Source organism: Triticum aestivum, chromosome 2A (genome assembly GCF_018294505.1).
Source record: "Triticum aestivum cultivar Chinese Spring chromosome 2A, IWGSC CS RefSeq v2.1, whole genome shotgun sequence".
Lineage (NCBI taxonomy): Eukaryota > Viridiplantae > Streptophyta > Magnoliopsida > Poales > Poaceae > Triticum > Triticum aestivum.
The window spans coordinates 69,091,213-69,107,843 of record NC_057797.1 but is presented as its reverse complement, the minus strand read 5'-3'; the positions used below and the strand labels follow the sequence as shown (position 1 = coordinate 69,107,843).

General features: G+C 45.2%; 1 protein-coding gene and 1 pseudogene across 1 annotated transcript; both read right to left on the bottom strand.

Moving 5' to 3' along the window:
* Nucleotides 1-4,985: 4,985 nt before the first annotated feature.
* LOC123038494 (uncharacterized) lies at nucleotides 4,986-5,129 on the bottom strand (annotated as a pseudogene).
* Nucleotides 5,130-11,479: 6,350 nt separating this feature from the next.
* Nucleotides 11,480-13,111, bottom strand: LOC123184765 (uncharacterized). The gene is made up of 2 exons (XM_044596829.1): nucleotides 12,973-13,111; nucleotides 11,480-12,852 (listed from the first exon to the last, which is right to left on the bottom strand). The coding sequence occupies exon 2, from the start codon at nucleotides 12,770-12,772 to the stop codon at nucleotides 11,627-11,629; it is 1,146 nt and encodes a 381-aa protein (XP_044452764.1). The 5' UTR covers nucleotides 12,773-12,852; nucleotides 12,973-13,111; the 3' UTR covers nucleotides 11,480-11,626.
* Between the last annotated feature and the right edge of the window lie 3,520 nt (nucleotides 13,112-16,631).

Below are 16,631 nucleotides of genomic sequence, written 5' to 3'. Positions count from 1 at the left end.
AAAGGTACATGTTGGGTTGGCGTATTTCGAGATTAGGATTTGTCACTCCGATTGTCGGAGAGGTATCTCTGGGCCCTCTCGGTAATGCACATCACTTAAGCCTTGCAAGCATTGCAACTAATGAGTTAGTTGCGGGATGATGTATTACGGAACGAGTAAAGAGACTTGCCAGTAACGAGATTGAACTAGGTATTGGATACCGACGATCGAATCTCGGGCAAGTAACATACCGATGACAAAGGGAACAATGTATGTTGTTATGCGGTCTGACCGATAAAGATCTTCATAGAATATGTAGGAGCCAATATGGGCATCCAGGTCCCTCTATTGGTTATTGACCGGAGACGTGTCTCGGTCATGTCTACATTGTTCTCGAACCCGTAGGGTCCGCACGCTTAAGGTTTCGATGACAGTTATATTACGAGTTTATACGTTTTGATGTACCAAAGGTTGTTCGGAGTCCCGGATGTGATCACGGACATGACGAGGAGTCTCGAAATGGTCGAGACATAAAGATTGATATATTGGAAGCCTATGTTTGGATATCGGAAGTGTTCCGGGTGAAATCGGGATTTTACCGGAGTACCGGGAGGTTACCGGAACCCCCCGGGAGGTATATGGGCCTTAGTGGGCCTTAGTGGAAAAGAGAAGAGGCAGCCAGAGATGGGCCGCGTGCCCCTCCCCTCCCTTGGTCCGAATAGGACAAGGAGAGGGGGCCGGCCCCCCTTCCTCTTTTCCCCCCTCCGCGAATCCTATTCCAACTAAGATTGGGGGGGAATCCTACTCCCGGAGGGAGTAGGACTCCTCCTGGCACGCCTCTCCTAGGCCGGCCGCACCCCCCCCCTTGAGCATTTATATACGGAGGCAGGGGCACCCCAGAGACACACAAGTTGATCCACGTGATCATATTCTTAGCCATGTGCGGCGCCCCCTGCCACCATAGTCCTCGATAATATTGTAGCGGTGCTTAGGCGAAGCCCTGCGACAGTAGTACATCAAGATCGTCACCACGCCGTCGTGCTGACGGAACTCTTCCCCGACACTTTGCTGGATCGGAGTCTGGGGATCATCATCGAGCTGAACGTGTGCTAGAACTCGGAGGTGCCGTAGTTTCGGTGCTTGATCGGTCGGTCCGTGGAGACGTACGACTACATCAACCAAACGCTTCTGTTGTCGATCTACAAGGGTACGTAGATCACACTCTCCCCTCTCGTTGCTATGCATCACCATGATCTTGCGTGCGCGTAGGAATTTTTTTGAAATTACTACTTTCCCCGACAGAAGCTTTGTGCTTCAACGTGAATACCATGCCCTAGGAGCTTGCTTTAGTCCATACAATGCTTTATCAAGTTTGCACACATGGAACGGTCTTTTCTTATCTTCAAACCTAGGAGGTTGTCTCATGAACACTTCCTCTTCCAGAACACCATGAAGGAACACGTTCTGTACATCTAGCTGTCTTAGGCTCCAACCCCTAGATACGGCAATAGACAAGACAAGACGAATAGTGGCAGCCTTTACAACTGGAGTGAAAGTATCCTCATAATCTATGTCGTACCTTTGCTTAAAGCCTTTTGCAACGAGTCTAGCTTTATAGCGATCAATACTTCCATCGGATTTTCTCTTAATCCTGTCAACCCATTTACAGTCAATCAAATTTTTACCTTGACGAAGAGGTACAAGATGCCATGTCTTATTTTTCTGAAGAGCCATGTATTCTTCTTCCATGGCATGTTTCCACCGCGAGTCACTGAGAGCTTCTGTAAGATCATGTGGTTCACCTGTGCTGCAAGCCAGTCCAAATTTAGCTATAGTTTTGTAATTCTTAGGTTGAGTTACCCCCCTTTGAAGCCTTGTCCGTAGAGGTGTGGCCGGTTCAGCAGAAGCATCTGGTGCAGAACATCCAGGAACAACAGTCTCAGCTAGGGCTGGGCATTCGGTTTAACCGAACCATTCGGTTCGGTTCTTCGACTTTCGAAGAAATTCGGTTTTGAGAAAAGGATGACCGATCGGTCACTGGAAAAACTCCTAACCGAAGATTCGGTGGACCGAGATTTCGGTTCGGTCCTCGGTCGACACTTAATTGACCGATAGATTAGGGAAAGCAATGAAAGGAAGCGACGCTTCAGAAATTGATCTGCAAAGAAACATTGCGTACATACGCAAGACAAGATCTTGTGTTACAAAATCAGATCAAAGTAACAAGAACTTCAGGTGAACAAATCAGCAATAAGATGCCCACGCAAGGCAATCAAAGAGAAAGCGGGAGATAGGAGGGAAGAGGGATGTGTCCTCCATAGTTCACGCCACCGCTGTTGCCTCCAGTGGTTGAGGGAGGTAGAGGTAGCGCATGGCGGCTAGGGTTAGGAGCTAGGTGGGGAGGGATCGTGAGTGGAGGAAGAAGAGTCGAGGGCTTGAGGCGCAGCTGCACAGGTCGGTCATCTAGTGGGCTACGGGAGAGGTATTGGGCTGTGGGTTGGCCCATTACGTAGATTTGAGTGCACGTGCATGTATATTCGGTTTCATCGGTCCTTTCGGGTAACAAAACCATGACACCGAATTACCCAAATTAATTTCGGTTTTTGAAACAAGCTGACCGAACTAAAACCGAAACTTTCGGTTTCGGTCTTTTCGGCTTCGGTCCCGGTTTATTCGGTTCGGTAGTTCGGTCCTCGGTTAATATGCCCACCCCTAGTCTCAGCTGATCCCGTGTCGGACCGTACAGGATGAGACGGATCTTCTGTGGCCACTGGTGAAGGCGAAGACGACCCAGGCGGTGCAGAAAATCCTGGTGGTCCAGCAGCCCCATCATGCAGCAATGATGAGGTGGGCCTGTCCGAATCCTCGCAGGATCCAGCGCCGGGGGTCGCGCGTGCAGTGCGCCGTGTGTAGACGAGCGGTTCGCCCGGGAACCGCATGTGCGCCGGCTCCGTGACAGGGCTCCGCGTGGCATCACCGGATTCGCGCGGGACGATGCGAGGCGGATCGCTGTCGCTGTCGCGGGGCGCCTGATATGGCCCCGATCCCGGGGTGGATGTTGCTGCAGATTTCGCAGGGGAGCAGCCAGGCGGGCCTGACGCCGATCCCGAGGCAGATTCACCTTGGATTGTGCCCGATCTGTCTCCCAGCCCCGGACACATGAAATAAGGACCACTTTGGGCAATTTCTGCATCAATTTCATCGCTGTTTTTTTTCTGTTGCACCACAAACTTCAGAGACATCATTAGTACGAGGATTAGTCAGCAGTTGATCATTACAATTATCATGCCCCCCATGATCAATACCGGTGAGTGGTAGAAGGAGGATTTCCTTCTGAAGTAGGGCTCCGGCATTTGGATGGAGATGGGCAAAAGGAAATTTTGTTTCGTCGAACACCATGTCTCTAGAGATATAAATGCGACCAGTGGGTACATCTAAGCATTTTACACCTTTGTGTTGAGGGCTATAGCCAAGAAAAATGCACTGGGTGGAGCGAAACATAAGTTTCCTATTGTTGTAGGGTCTAAGATTTGGCCAGCAAGCACATCCAAACACACGAAGAGACGTGTAGTCTGGTTTGATATGAAAAAGTCGCTCTATCGGAGTTTCATTATTAATGACACGACTGGGAAGCATATTAATAATATGAACTGCAGCAAGAAACGCTTCATCCCAGAATTTTAAAGGCATAGATGCGTCTGCAAGAAGAGCAAGACCAACTTCTACAACATGTCTGTGCTTGCGTTCAGCTGACCCGTTTTGCTGATGAGCATGAGGGCATGAAACATGGTGAGATATTGCTATTTGTTGAAAAAAGGAATTCAAGTTGCGGTATTCACCACCCCAATCAGATTGGAGGGCAATGATTTTGGAATCGAACTTGCGTTCAACGAGTGCTTGAAAGTTGTGAAACACTTGGAACACATCAAATCGTTTCTTAAGAAGATAAATCCACGTGTATTTGCTATAGTCATCGATAAAACTAACATAGTATGAATTTCTACCAACAGAGGTGGGGGCAGGACCCCAAACATCAGAAAATATAAGTTGCAATGGCTTGGTAGAAACACTAGTGGATATAGGATAAGGTAACTGATGACTTTTAGCACGCTAATATGAATCACAAATTGTTTCACAACTACGCTCACCAACATATGGGAGCTTATTTTTCCTAAGCACTCGTTCTACTAAAGAAAAAGAAGCATGTCCTAATCGATCATGCCACCGAGTTGACGAAATTTTGGTGACACCATATGCTTGTTTATTGAACCTTCTAATCTCCGGAATCAACGGGTAAAGCCCTCGAACACATCTACCTCGAAATAGGATTTTCTTCATGACCTGGTCCTTGATCAAAAAGAAGAAGGGGTGAAATTCAAGAAAGACATGATTATCAAGAGCAATACGATGAACGGAGAGAAGGCTTTTCGAGGGACTAGGAACATGCAAGATTTTTCTTAGATGAATTTTGTGAGTGGGGGTTTTAATAATTGAATGACCAACGTGACAAATCCTCATACCTTCTCCGTTTGCAGCAGTATGGATTTGGTCCTGGCCCCTGTACTTCTCGCGCATGGTTACCTTTTCCAGCTCACCGGTGATGTGGTTAGTGGCACCACTATCCACATACCAGTTTGTGTCGATGCCGTAGGAACCATCTGCTGCGGTAGCAACTTTCTCATCTTGAGAGGACTCACCATCTTCATCAAAGCGATACCAACAGTCCCGCGCCGTGTGCCCCAGTTTGCCACAAATCTGGCAGCGCACAGCGTCAGGCCGTGATTTGGAGGTGGAGTTGCGCCGGCCCCTGGTGTTGGTGTTGAAGGGGCGGCCGCCGTCGTTGCGAGATGAGTTGTTGTTGCCGCTGTTTCCACCTTGCTGCCTGCCCTTGGCGCGCGCTGGTCCCCGATAGCGAGAGGATCCACCACCGCGGCCACGAACAGCAGTGTTTGCAGAGGACTTGAATCCCCCGCCTGAGTTGGTGCCGTGGAAGAGGGCAACCCTCTGATCGAAATTACTCATCTGGGCAAAGAGATCATCGAGGGTTACCGGTTCAGAAGCAGGGCGCGCGTCAAGAGCAGACACGAGCGGCTGGTAGTCCATGTCGAGGCCGCCGGTGATGTAGGAATCAGCTCATCATCATCCAAGGGCTTTCCAGCGGCGGCGAGCTCATCTGCGAGCGAGCGCATGTGGGCGAAGTAGGTCGCCACCGTTTGGGTTCCCTTCTGTGCATTGGAGAGGGCGATTCGGATGTTGTTGATCCGTGATCAGGACTGCGACAAAAACATGTTCGCCAGAGCAGCCCAGAGCTCGTGCGGCGCGGTGATGGACGTAACCTGCACGAGAACTTCCTTGGAGAGGTTATTCAACAGATATCCAAGTACCTGCTGACCTTCTTTAACCCAACTCCGATGGAGGGGATTAGGCGCAGAGTGTTCTTCCCCGTCTTTGTCCGTGGTGACCAGGATCTTGACGGGCTCCGCCGCGGATCCATCGACATAGTCGAAGACCCCAGCACCTCTCAGCTGCGGCGTCACCTGGGTGCGCCACAATATGTAGTTGGTGCGGATAAGCTTCTCGGTGACCTGACCACTTAGGCCGGCAGAGGAAGCACCGGAGGAGGACGACATTGCAGGAGCGAAGGCGGAAGGCGTGGTGGCTAGATGAGATAGGAAGAGGAGGCTCTGTATACCATGTAAACTTTCTATGAAGCGTCGTGCCTGTTGAGGCCGAGCCTGCGTGTTTATATAGAGCAGGGGCTAAACCCTGATTGCGTACAAAGGGAGTTCGGTACAGGAGGTTTACATCTTGGAAGAGAAGAAAGAATTAGGAGATAACAATGCTTAAACCGATTTCTATCTATCTCTACTTGAGCTAACCCCTTGCCGAAGTTATATGGCACATGTCAACACATATGACGTGACAATATGTTGTTTAACAGTTAGCTCATGCCTGCATTTTGGTGGTTGGATTGTGATCCTTTGTTCTATGCAGAAATCTCGACGGAAGCGTTGGTTTCAGGCTCAGGCTACCTGGTTGTAGGGCTGGTGTTGCTTGTTTGGTTTGTTGAGATGCTTATTCGCTGGTTGTCCAGTTGCGACTTGGCTTTGAAAGTTGCAGCCTATTTCCTTTTAAGGTGTTGTGAGGGTTGGCTATACGAAACTGTTACCTACAGAACTGTTGTGTTCCCTTGTGTCATTGCTACTGCCTTATTTTAAAACTATATACCCATGCAAGTATAGATTTTAAATTGTTCCCTTTGGTGCAATGTTTGACTGGTCTTAGTATTTACTAAGTATTGCCATTGAGCAAGCTCTTTCTATCTATGTGATTCAGTTGATGAATTCGGTTTTCTGTAGTCGATTCATACTGTAGGAGCCCGGGATGTCTTAACCACAGTGATGATGCATATATAGGTTAATGTTTTTTTGTGGGGGAAATACGATACGTATTTAATGTCCTCTTCTTCTTTATCGTTCGCAAGTTGGTTAATGTTATTTTTGCTCATGCACAACCAATCATAGGAATCGGTACAAGTTTATGTTTTATATCTTTGCACCCGTGTTTGCTATTGCACACTTATGTGACCATATGCCTTTGGTTTTGGCCGACTATATACTGTATAGAGGGCATAGTAGTCCTGGTTACACTTGCATCATGGCATGCATAAGTTTATCTCTTCAACTGTCATTTTGAATCTGGTTTACGGGCATGGTGTCACATCCTGGAAAATTAACAAATCCATTTACATGGTGTGTAATACTTCTATATTCTTATGTTCTTGGCATGCTAAGTAACGTTGCCAGATCCTCATGTTCCTGCACAATACTCTGGCAACTTAATAATGCCATGAATTTCTTAGACCATACGTTTCTTCTGCATCTCAGGGTAATCCGTGTCTTCACACCAAATTTCTCCTCAAGCAAAAGTACATGACTATATGAACATATGAAATCGCATTGTTAATATGCATTATATTATTCTATGGTGAATTCAGGAGTGTTTTCGTACATCCCGGGGCAGGTACAAGACTCCCATATGCTGTGAGCTCCTCCCAAACATAGTAGACTTTGTTTTTTGGATGATACACCCTCCAGCAGAGGCTCAGCCCAACAAGGACATTTTCCAACAAGAAATTAATTTGATCGAGAGTTGCTGGTAAAGGATGGTGCGGATGATGAATAGATGAGGAAGCCGATTTGCACTACTCAGAACAGAAGGATCATCGGCCGTACTATATGCTTGAAACACATTTCATTGTCTGAACCCGAGTGCTCCTGTATATAATGTACACCCTTCGTTCCTAAATATAAGATTTTTTTGCAGTTTGAATTGAAATGTAAAAACATGTTATATTTAGAGTGAATTCCGGTTTTTACCCCTATTTTGACTTTTTTGACACTAATTACCCCATTTAGCGGGATTTCATCCGTTTTACCCCATTTAGCACAAGTGTTGCCACAATTTACCCTCTTTTAAATTTTGCGTGCGTTCTGACCTACGGGTCACAATTTGTCAGGTCTAGCTGGCATGCCACGTCAATGGGTTTTTTCTGTCTATTTTTCTCCCTACTAAACTCATTTCCGGTTTGAAGTATTCTGATGGGACGATTGTACTTGATCAGCATGTCATATTACCATTGACTAAATTATAGGAGAAAATGTTACCAATATAATCTAAAATCATGTATGTTTTTCTTCAGTTATCATATATGGCCTTAAGTATGGATGGTTCTGTAGATTAGATTAAAGTGGTGTAAATATACTACTTTACTAACTCTGATGCACCTACATATCTAAATATCTAGGTAGCAAATATGTTGACTGAAGAGTATGTGTTGTTACTTGCTAGCTGTAAAGGAAGTTTGGATCTTTGTATCTTATGATGCATGCTGAAACGTGTTCATTCACCGTATTAGAGTATATTACGATTGCAGCCACTAATTCATTTTTCTTTTTCTTGCACAAAGCGGATGGCAACGGAGATGTAGAGTGTTAGGCATATTTTACATGTCCGTGGATACAAGAATCCAGAGCCAGAGATGATTGAGAGGTATTTCATTATTTATTTTGATATAAAGGAGAAGATGAAGGAATTGGGTTCCAACCCTTGGGACAGCGCTAATTATCAGAAGAAGGGGGCCAACGGGAACTCCACGATTGAGTTAACAGATGATGCAGGCATGGTGAACATGCTAGAGGAACTTGATGCTTATAAGAAAATCAGTTTGAATGTTAATTGGGGGAGAGCAACACAAACGAGAAGCCATGGGAGGCGAGCGTGGCGCGCGGCCGACTTGGACGTTGGACGTGCCGCGAGCGACCTCCATCGGCTGAGCCGGTCAGAAGAAGCGGCGCTGCCCAGTTCAGCAGTGAGAAAAATAGCCAGGAAAAACCACTGACGTGGCATGCCAGCTGGACCCGACAATTGTGACCCACCAGTCAGAATGCTCAAAAAAATTAAACGGGGTAAACTGTGGCAACATTTTTGCTAAATGGGCTAAAATGGATGAAATCTTGCTAAATGGGGTAATTAGTGTCAAAAATGTCAAAATAGGGGGTAAAAACCGGAATTCACTCTTATATTTAGAAGCAGAGGTGGCATGAACTGATCTCTTGAGTTACCATAGGCTGGGTGACCAAAGCTATATATATGATGCATCTCTGCCTATGTAGCTTTGCTCACCATGAACTGATCTCATGCCTGTCTATGCTTCAATAAATTTATGAACGGTGTCTAACTAAATATGCCAATTTGCATGGTTTGAAAACCTGGTTCGCTCTCGCCCTTTGCGCCATTGGCGCAACGGGTCATTTAGTTCCTAATTAACAATGTACCTTATGTTAGTAACTGGCTCAAGTTACATGAACACAGTGCCCTCTACTTTTTATTCGAATTTAAGTCAGTTTATGGTGTCTCTTGTTTGTAGGCACCGTGGCTGATGGTGACGATGATGGGCCTGAAATGTTGAACGGTGAAATAGATGCTTATGAGTGGTCTCGTCTTGCTGCTAGCATGATGTGTCCCTTGATAAGGTGATGTATATTTACCTTCTGTATATATACCATTTCTGATTTGTAAGTCATATGTCATTTGTATATATATAATTTCTGACATTGTCATAATTAATATGTGTTTTCTTGTACAAGCTTGTACTTCTACCGCTTTACATTTTTCTAATCTCAGGCAATTTTTCATGTTAGTTTTATAACCGATACTGATTACTGGCATAGTACTGCTAGTGATTAACCTGTGAAATATCTGGAATAAGTTCCGTAATAATTGTGGTACTGGACTTTTATGTCTTGTACTAGCTGAGAATCTTTGCTGTAATGAGTACTGAAGTTCAAATTGACTGATGAGTGGCATCCCGGTTGCAGTTTCCTCCCTCTTTGAAGAAATTGACCCATGAAGTACCAATGTGTTCCATTGTGCATGCGAACTTTGAAGTAGACATGCATGCATAAATAAATCATCTAGTTTGCTTGAGTCTGAGTGCGGATGGGTCGGCTTCTTACCGGTTTGTCGTCGACAGCAGCGGATGGGTTGGCTTCTTACCGGTGTGTCGTCGACAGCAGCGGATGGGTCAGCTTCTTACCGGTTTGTCATCGACAGCAGCGGATTGGGCGACGCACCTGGTTCATTGTAGTCGCTCTGCTGAAGCGTTTCGTTGTTCGCGCCATATGGCGTGAGCAGAGTTTGTGGCTTAGCTGGCAGTGGCTCTACAATTTTACTTGCTCCAAATCTGGGACAGGATAGAGGTGTACAACACTCCAAGGTTCCACGTGTTCGGTTTTCAATATAATCTCCTAACATTTTGCACACTGCACTATCTAATTTTCTTTATAGTAGTCACCCTCATGTGTACAGTGTACTTTAGTAAGTATGTCTAGCTGGTCTGTATCTGATCGAGGGCTTATGTGTAGAATCCTTCAGAGTATTCAAATGTCGGTGTTATTGTGATTTCCTATTTTTGCCAGTATAGAGTATAACTGATAAATTATTTATGGTGCTCGTGTTCTTATAGGTTTGGGTTCAATGCCTCACAGGATTCTTCTTCTTAGTTTCATCTTCAGATACTCAAATTATCTCATTTCTGTGCAAAAGTCTGAACGCTACCTCTCTGTAACAGCCTAACTGGGTTCAAGCTGGCCTACACATGTATACCGATGGCTTCTGATTTTGCGAGTTGCCACCCAGTCACTTTCCTGCTTTGAAGTAACAATCCTTTATTTGATACCCTCACTCTCCTGCAGTGTAGATTATTAAGTTTCTTTCTCTCTCATTTATACTCCTAATTAAGTTAAGCATCCTTCAGAATATAAATATTTGATCTTAGGGCCCAATGACCATCGTCATTCGGTGAGATTGCACCGACTGTCTTTCCCCAAGCAGACAAACATGATTGTATTGGAGAGCTGACATGTATTATAAATTTATAAGAACTATTTTTGTTCCGCTACAGTTGTATCAGGATTGGTTGTTTGTAGTCCCACCGACACACTTCAAATAAATCTGCATATCTTGCAGAAACATTGCAAAAACCCTTCTATGTTGGCAGCATCTTTTGTGAGATTCTCGGCCAGTTTCAAGAGCTTCAACCCGATCTAAGTATTGTTGATGTCTACATTTAAATAAATCTTGATTTAAGCCTAACATGCTTTGGTGCTAATGTCTACAATTTTACTCTGTAATGTTCATTTTTCAGAATCTATGTCTCTATTTGTTAGCTGGCCTTAAACAGCACCGCATCAATAGAAGTCCCCAAGTCCAATAGTAGAGTAAGCATCTCCAATCAGTTTTATTATATTGTTCAAAATTGCCACAATTAATGAATTGAATTTCAATCTACGTATCCAGTTAGAATTGAATTGTATGCTTACATGAGTTATCATGTGTTATATGATTGGTCAAGATACACTTTTGGCAGGATCTCTTCCTTACAAATTGTGTCCTGCAATTAGCTTGATATGCTTAACTATAGGATATTAAAAAATAAAATTAATTAAATTTTCCTTCTGTATGCTTGTGTGACAGGAAGCGAACTTTATGCCTAGAGCTATACTATACTCTCGAAAAGCCAGAGAATATTGAACAACCTTTTATCACTATCTGTCAAGATTGCAAAGATATTGCATGTTGCCCACTATTGATTAACTTTATTGTTTGTGATTAAGCTTTGCAGAAAAAAAGTCACACGAGTGAAGATGCATGAATGTTAAGAGCTCTCTTGATGATACTCAATGTTGTAAAATGTTCAGTGTCTTTGGGAATTAACAATGCACATTTTTTGCTTCATATTTTGATGTATCCGAAACTAGATTTGAATGGAATGAAAACTTGTACTTTGCCACTCATCTAAGAAATGAAGATAACTTGCATCAATAAGACATGTTTGTCTCTTCATTACTCTTTACCGGCGCAGCAAAGCGCACATATATCCTTCTAGTTACTTAAGACTCTGCATAAGAGGATTGCAGGAAATCTCTAACGTACAACAGACATAACTTGATTCTAGTCCGATTCTAGTCCCACAGTAATTCAACAAATCAGCCAATTTAAATTTCCACAGATAGCAGAATATACAAACAAAAACTGGCCTAAAGTTTTTTCAAAAGAAGTCCTTGCTCTAAACTCGCTTGCAATATCACAGCAGCTTGACGCCATTTTCATCAAAACCATAATGCATGGACTTGTGCTTGATCATCTGAAGGTCTCCAATGCCATCATCGCGCCGAACTTCCACACCAGCGAGCACGGCAAAACCTTCATCTTTCTCATCACTGGGAACTGACTGAAGAAGGCTCCCCTGCTGTGTCTTCTGGAACAGCCTTTGCACGCACAACTTGCCAGAGCCCAAATGAAGAAGATGGGAAGCCATCCGGGAACACGCCTCGGGCAGAGGTGGGTCTTCTAACACCTTCTGGAGCACCGGCTGCGTCAGAGCAAGGTCAACCGCACAGAGCTGATCGTCTTTATCTGAGAAGCCAAACCAGAGGTTGTGCTCGGGGACGTAAACAGCACGGCCTCTGAACGGCAGCACCCACATGCCGACCTTGCTCCACGTGCCACTCACGATGTCAAAGGAGTACGTGCCAGCGCCCAGTGTGGATACCCAGATCTGTGAATTACCAACCACCGTGTAGGCACAGATCGCACAGGGGTGTGGTGACTCATTGGTGTTTGTATCATCTGCAGAATCCGTGTAATCAGCATTCCAGTCCTCATCAGCATCCGAGTCGTAATCAGAGTGAGGCAGATCCGACTTGTAATTAGCACCCTCATAATCAAAGCAAGGCAGGTCGAGAGGACGCCAGTACCAGTCCTGCTGACCTATGAAATCGGGCGGCTGGCCGTAGATGAGAGCATGGAACCATATAAGCCGGGATCCCAAGCCAGCCTCGCTCGCCATGACATACAGGCTGTCGCCTACTGTGACGAATATGTTGTATGACCGCAGAGGGGGTTGCATCGGGTTCAAGGCCCGGACTGCCCTGGAGGCGGTGTCGTAGAGGAGCGTGCGGCCCTCGTGGTCGACGGCAATGATGTTGTTCTTGAAGGCCATGAAATCCATCCAGCCGGATTGGTGCGGCTTGCAGGGCCAGTCGAAGGATATGGTGGGCGCAGGCAACCTCCCAGGAGCTGGAGCGCTGTCGTTTATGGCAGCTGGATCTGCTGGCTGTGGCGATCCGGTAGGGTAAAACAAGGTTGCGGGGTCGATGCAGTGCAGCCTGTAAGCGGGTCGAGGGGCGCACAACCTATTGACCAGCAGATTGACGAAACGGCGATTCATGGTTCCGCTTCAAATCTCTCTCTGCCTCGATCTAATAGACAGAAATCTGGCTTATTTTTCCTTTCTTCTATTTGAATGAACTGACAAATAAAAAAGAAGAGCATGGACTAGTTAATTGTTGATATCGGCGTCTTCTCCAAGTGAGATCGAGTGAAGAATCCACATATGTAGAGAAATAGGATCGGAAATCAGGGTCATACCTGGCCAAGGGAGGGAGCAGGCAGGGATCCTTCAGCAGGCAGCGGACAAACCGGGATGTTGGAGTCGGCCAGAGAGAGAGAGAGAGAGAGAGAGAGAGAGAGAGAGAGAGAGAGAGAGAGAAGGGGATGAAGGAGGAAGGTGCGTGAGGTTCTGATATAGAGGCGGCGCAAGAGGGAGGTGGATCCTATATGACGCTCGTTAGCGTCCAAACGTCCTGCCTTCGCTGAGGCTAGCGTCTGGTTGGGCCGGCCCACGTGCGGGATTCGCCTGTTTATCCCTTCCCTGCTGCTTTCCCTCGCTGTTTCGTGTTTTTTTTTTCGTTTTTCTTCTGTGCTGTTTTTGCTTCCGGTCTTTTCACTGTTTTGTCCGGTTTTCAGTGGTTTTGTTATGGTTTTTTTGTTCCCTTTTACCTTTTCATTTATTTTCTTATTTTCCTTTTTCTTCTCATTTTTTGGTATTATATAAAAAGTTCGCTGTGTATGACAAAAAATGTTCATCGTATATTAAGGAAATGTTCAACATATATTGCAAAAAAATTCACCTTGCGTTTATAAAAATGTTCATTGTGTGTTACAAAAAAATAATCACACATTTAACAAAATGTTCAACGTATTTATAACAATGTTCATTGTGTACTTACAAAATGTTCAGTGTATATCAAAAAAATGTTCAGTGTGTTTTTAAGAATTGTTCAGCATATATCAAAAAAATGTTTAATGGTCAAAACTTTTGATTTTTTTTCTTCCGCTGCTCTTAGTTCTTAGAAATTCGCGCGGCGTGTATACATTAAACAGTGAGAAGCTCAAGTGGTATTGGACACTTGGCCACTACCGTCGGGTGTCGAGTTCGATTCCTCGATGCCGCATCTTTTTTTTCGGATTAATAGCAGCTCGTTTTGACGCCACTGAATGGGCCGGCCCATTTTGATCGTGCGCCTGCGCGGAAGCTCGTGTGGTTGACGCTCGCGAGCGTCAGCTAGGAGCTCTCCAAGAGGGAGAGATGCCCCATGACTTTGACCTAACGCTCCCACCGCTCCGTTGCTGGGCCAGTTGGCCCTTTGTTTCCCAGTTTCCTGCTTACTGCGGGAGCCGGCCCATGCCCACCCCACTCCCCCCTATTTTCTGGGTTTCTGCTAGGCTTTTTATTTTATGTACTTTTATATTCATTGTCCATTTCATTTATTTTAATCCTTTTTACTTTTTCTGTTCTTCTCTATTTTTCATTTTCTAAATACATACATACTTATTCGAATTTGTAAGCCTTTTTAATTCTCAGGTCTTTAAAAATATATTCATAATTTTAAAATTTGGAAAACATTTTTCATATTTAATGATTTTCTTAAAACCCTGGATTATGTTTTAAAAGTTCGCGGCAATTGTTTAGTACACACAAAAAAATTATTAACATCTTAAATCTCACAAAAAATATTTACTTATTCATGAATAGTTTAAAATTCTTGAACATTTTCAAAATAAATAAAACCAACCATAACAAAAATGTCGGTCAAAATAAATACATATAGAAGAAGTGACTAATCTAAGGAAAACTCATAGGCGCCCTCGTCCTCGCCTGGTCACGATATCATTCACCGTTGGACGCCATGCAAATCTGACACAACAAACTTTTGCGGGACACGGGTTAGACAATGGTACCGTGACGTCGTTTGGATGCCGGCGGCCACATCCATCTTGTACTCCCTGACCCAACTTGATGCGAGAGAGACGTTTCAGACCTGCACCATCCCGACACGGTGCACACCATAATTCACAAGACGTTTGGGCCACCACAGTAGCTCCTACCGGTCGCTTATCTAGCCGCACCACCCACCAGAAAACGGTGTGAATCAGACGACTGCTGCATGTAGTCTACGATTGGCAGATCCGATTCAATGCCAATAGCCGGCACCTTACTTGCATCACACCTCTCTGCATGGTAACACCGCGACCATCACCGGAGTTGTCCATGCAACCAACGATGTGCAGCCCTCCCTGGATCGCTGTTATCCATTGTACGCTTCAGTAGGTGCAGCAAGTGTGGCAAGAACCGACATAACTGCTCATTGTTTGGTTTTAATCTGGAAGTCGTAGTTCCCAGCTAGTATCACTGCGGTGTGGAGGTTCCGTCGCTCGCCGCATCTTCTGATACGGGCAGCCCACTCAATACTTTAGCTAATCACCGCGGTAGTACAGGCACCGCCGGGTTTGCCTCCCAAGGAGCTTTGAATCAAACATTCGAAATCTAAACTAGTTCCTACTCCTCCTCCCAGTACGCAAACTCCTACAGTTTTATTCAGGAACCTCACTACGACATTGTTTGCTCTTAGAGGAAAAAAATCAATACATTCCGGTTACAGGAAAATTTGTTTATTCAGATACTATTTTTTTTGCAAATCTTCAAATTGTAATATCAACTACATCAGCCTCATGCAGGTGGCACCTTGTGAAGCATGATGTTAGCATTGCCGCAAGTGTTCCTCCGGTACCCAACCAACCAACACCACAATTTGTTCATGTCAGCTCTTTCCCCGACTTCTTTGGCATGTCAACCCGGTAGGGGCAGGTCATGCGCTTTCCTCCATTTCTTCCTACAGATGGTACATGACCGGGTTCGCTTGCTTGAACCACACCCAACTGTCTCCCCAATATTCTCTTTCTCTTTCGTCTTTGAGCTCTTCAACGCTCAGTCATCGAAGCTTGGGGATGTTGATACGTCTCCAGCGTATCTATAATTTATGAAGTATCCATGCCATGTTTACAAATAGTTTTATATGATTTTGGTATGATTTGATTAGAACTAACCCGGACTTACGCTGTTTTCAGCAGAATTACCGTGGTGTTGTTTTTGTGCAGAAATAAAAGTTCTCGGAATGTGATGAAAATCAACGGAGAATTTTTCTGGAAAATATAAAAAATACTGAAACAAAAATCTACCGGAGGGGAGTCCGGTGGGTCCCACGAGGGGGGGAGCATGTCCCTGTGCCTCGTGGACTTCCCGTGGGGCCCCTTGACTTGTTCTCGACGCCAACCTCTCCTATAAATACCCAAACCTCCATAAATTAACCTAGATCGGAAGTTCCGCCACCGCAAGCCTTTGTAGCCACGAGAAATCAATCTAGGCCCTCTCTGGCACCCTGCCGGAGGGGGCCATCATCACCAGACGCTATGGAGGAGGACCCTGAAGAGGCCATCATCACCATGAAGGCCAAGGACCAGAGGGAGAACCTCTCCTCATCCAGGGGGGAGGCCATGGAGGAGGAAGCACAAAAGGGAGAACCTCTCCTCCTCTCTCTTGGTGGCATCAGAGTGCCATCGGGAGGGGAATCATCACCGCGGTGATCGTCTTCATCAACATCACCATCATCATCACCATCCTCATCTCTTTTACGCGGTCCACTCTCCCGCACCCCGCTGTAATCCCTACTTGAACATGGTGTTTTATGCCATATATTATGATCCAATGGTGTGTTGCCATCCTATGATGTTTTGAGCAGATATCCTTTGTCTTTGGGTTAATTGATGATCTAGATCGGTATGAGTTGTATGTTTTATTTGGGTGCTATCCTATTGTGCCCTCCATGTCGCGCAAGCGTGAGGGATTCCCGTTGTAGGGTGTTGCAATACGTTCATGATTCACTTTTAGTGGGTTGCTTGAGTGACAG

What these genes read in the sequence shown, in the direction of transcription:
- LOC123184765 (XM_044596829.1), bottom strand. Translation starts at nt 12,772, where the DNA reads ATGAATCGCCGTTTCGTCAATCTGCTGGTCAATAGGTTGTGCGCCCCT.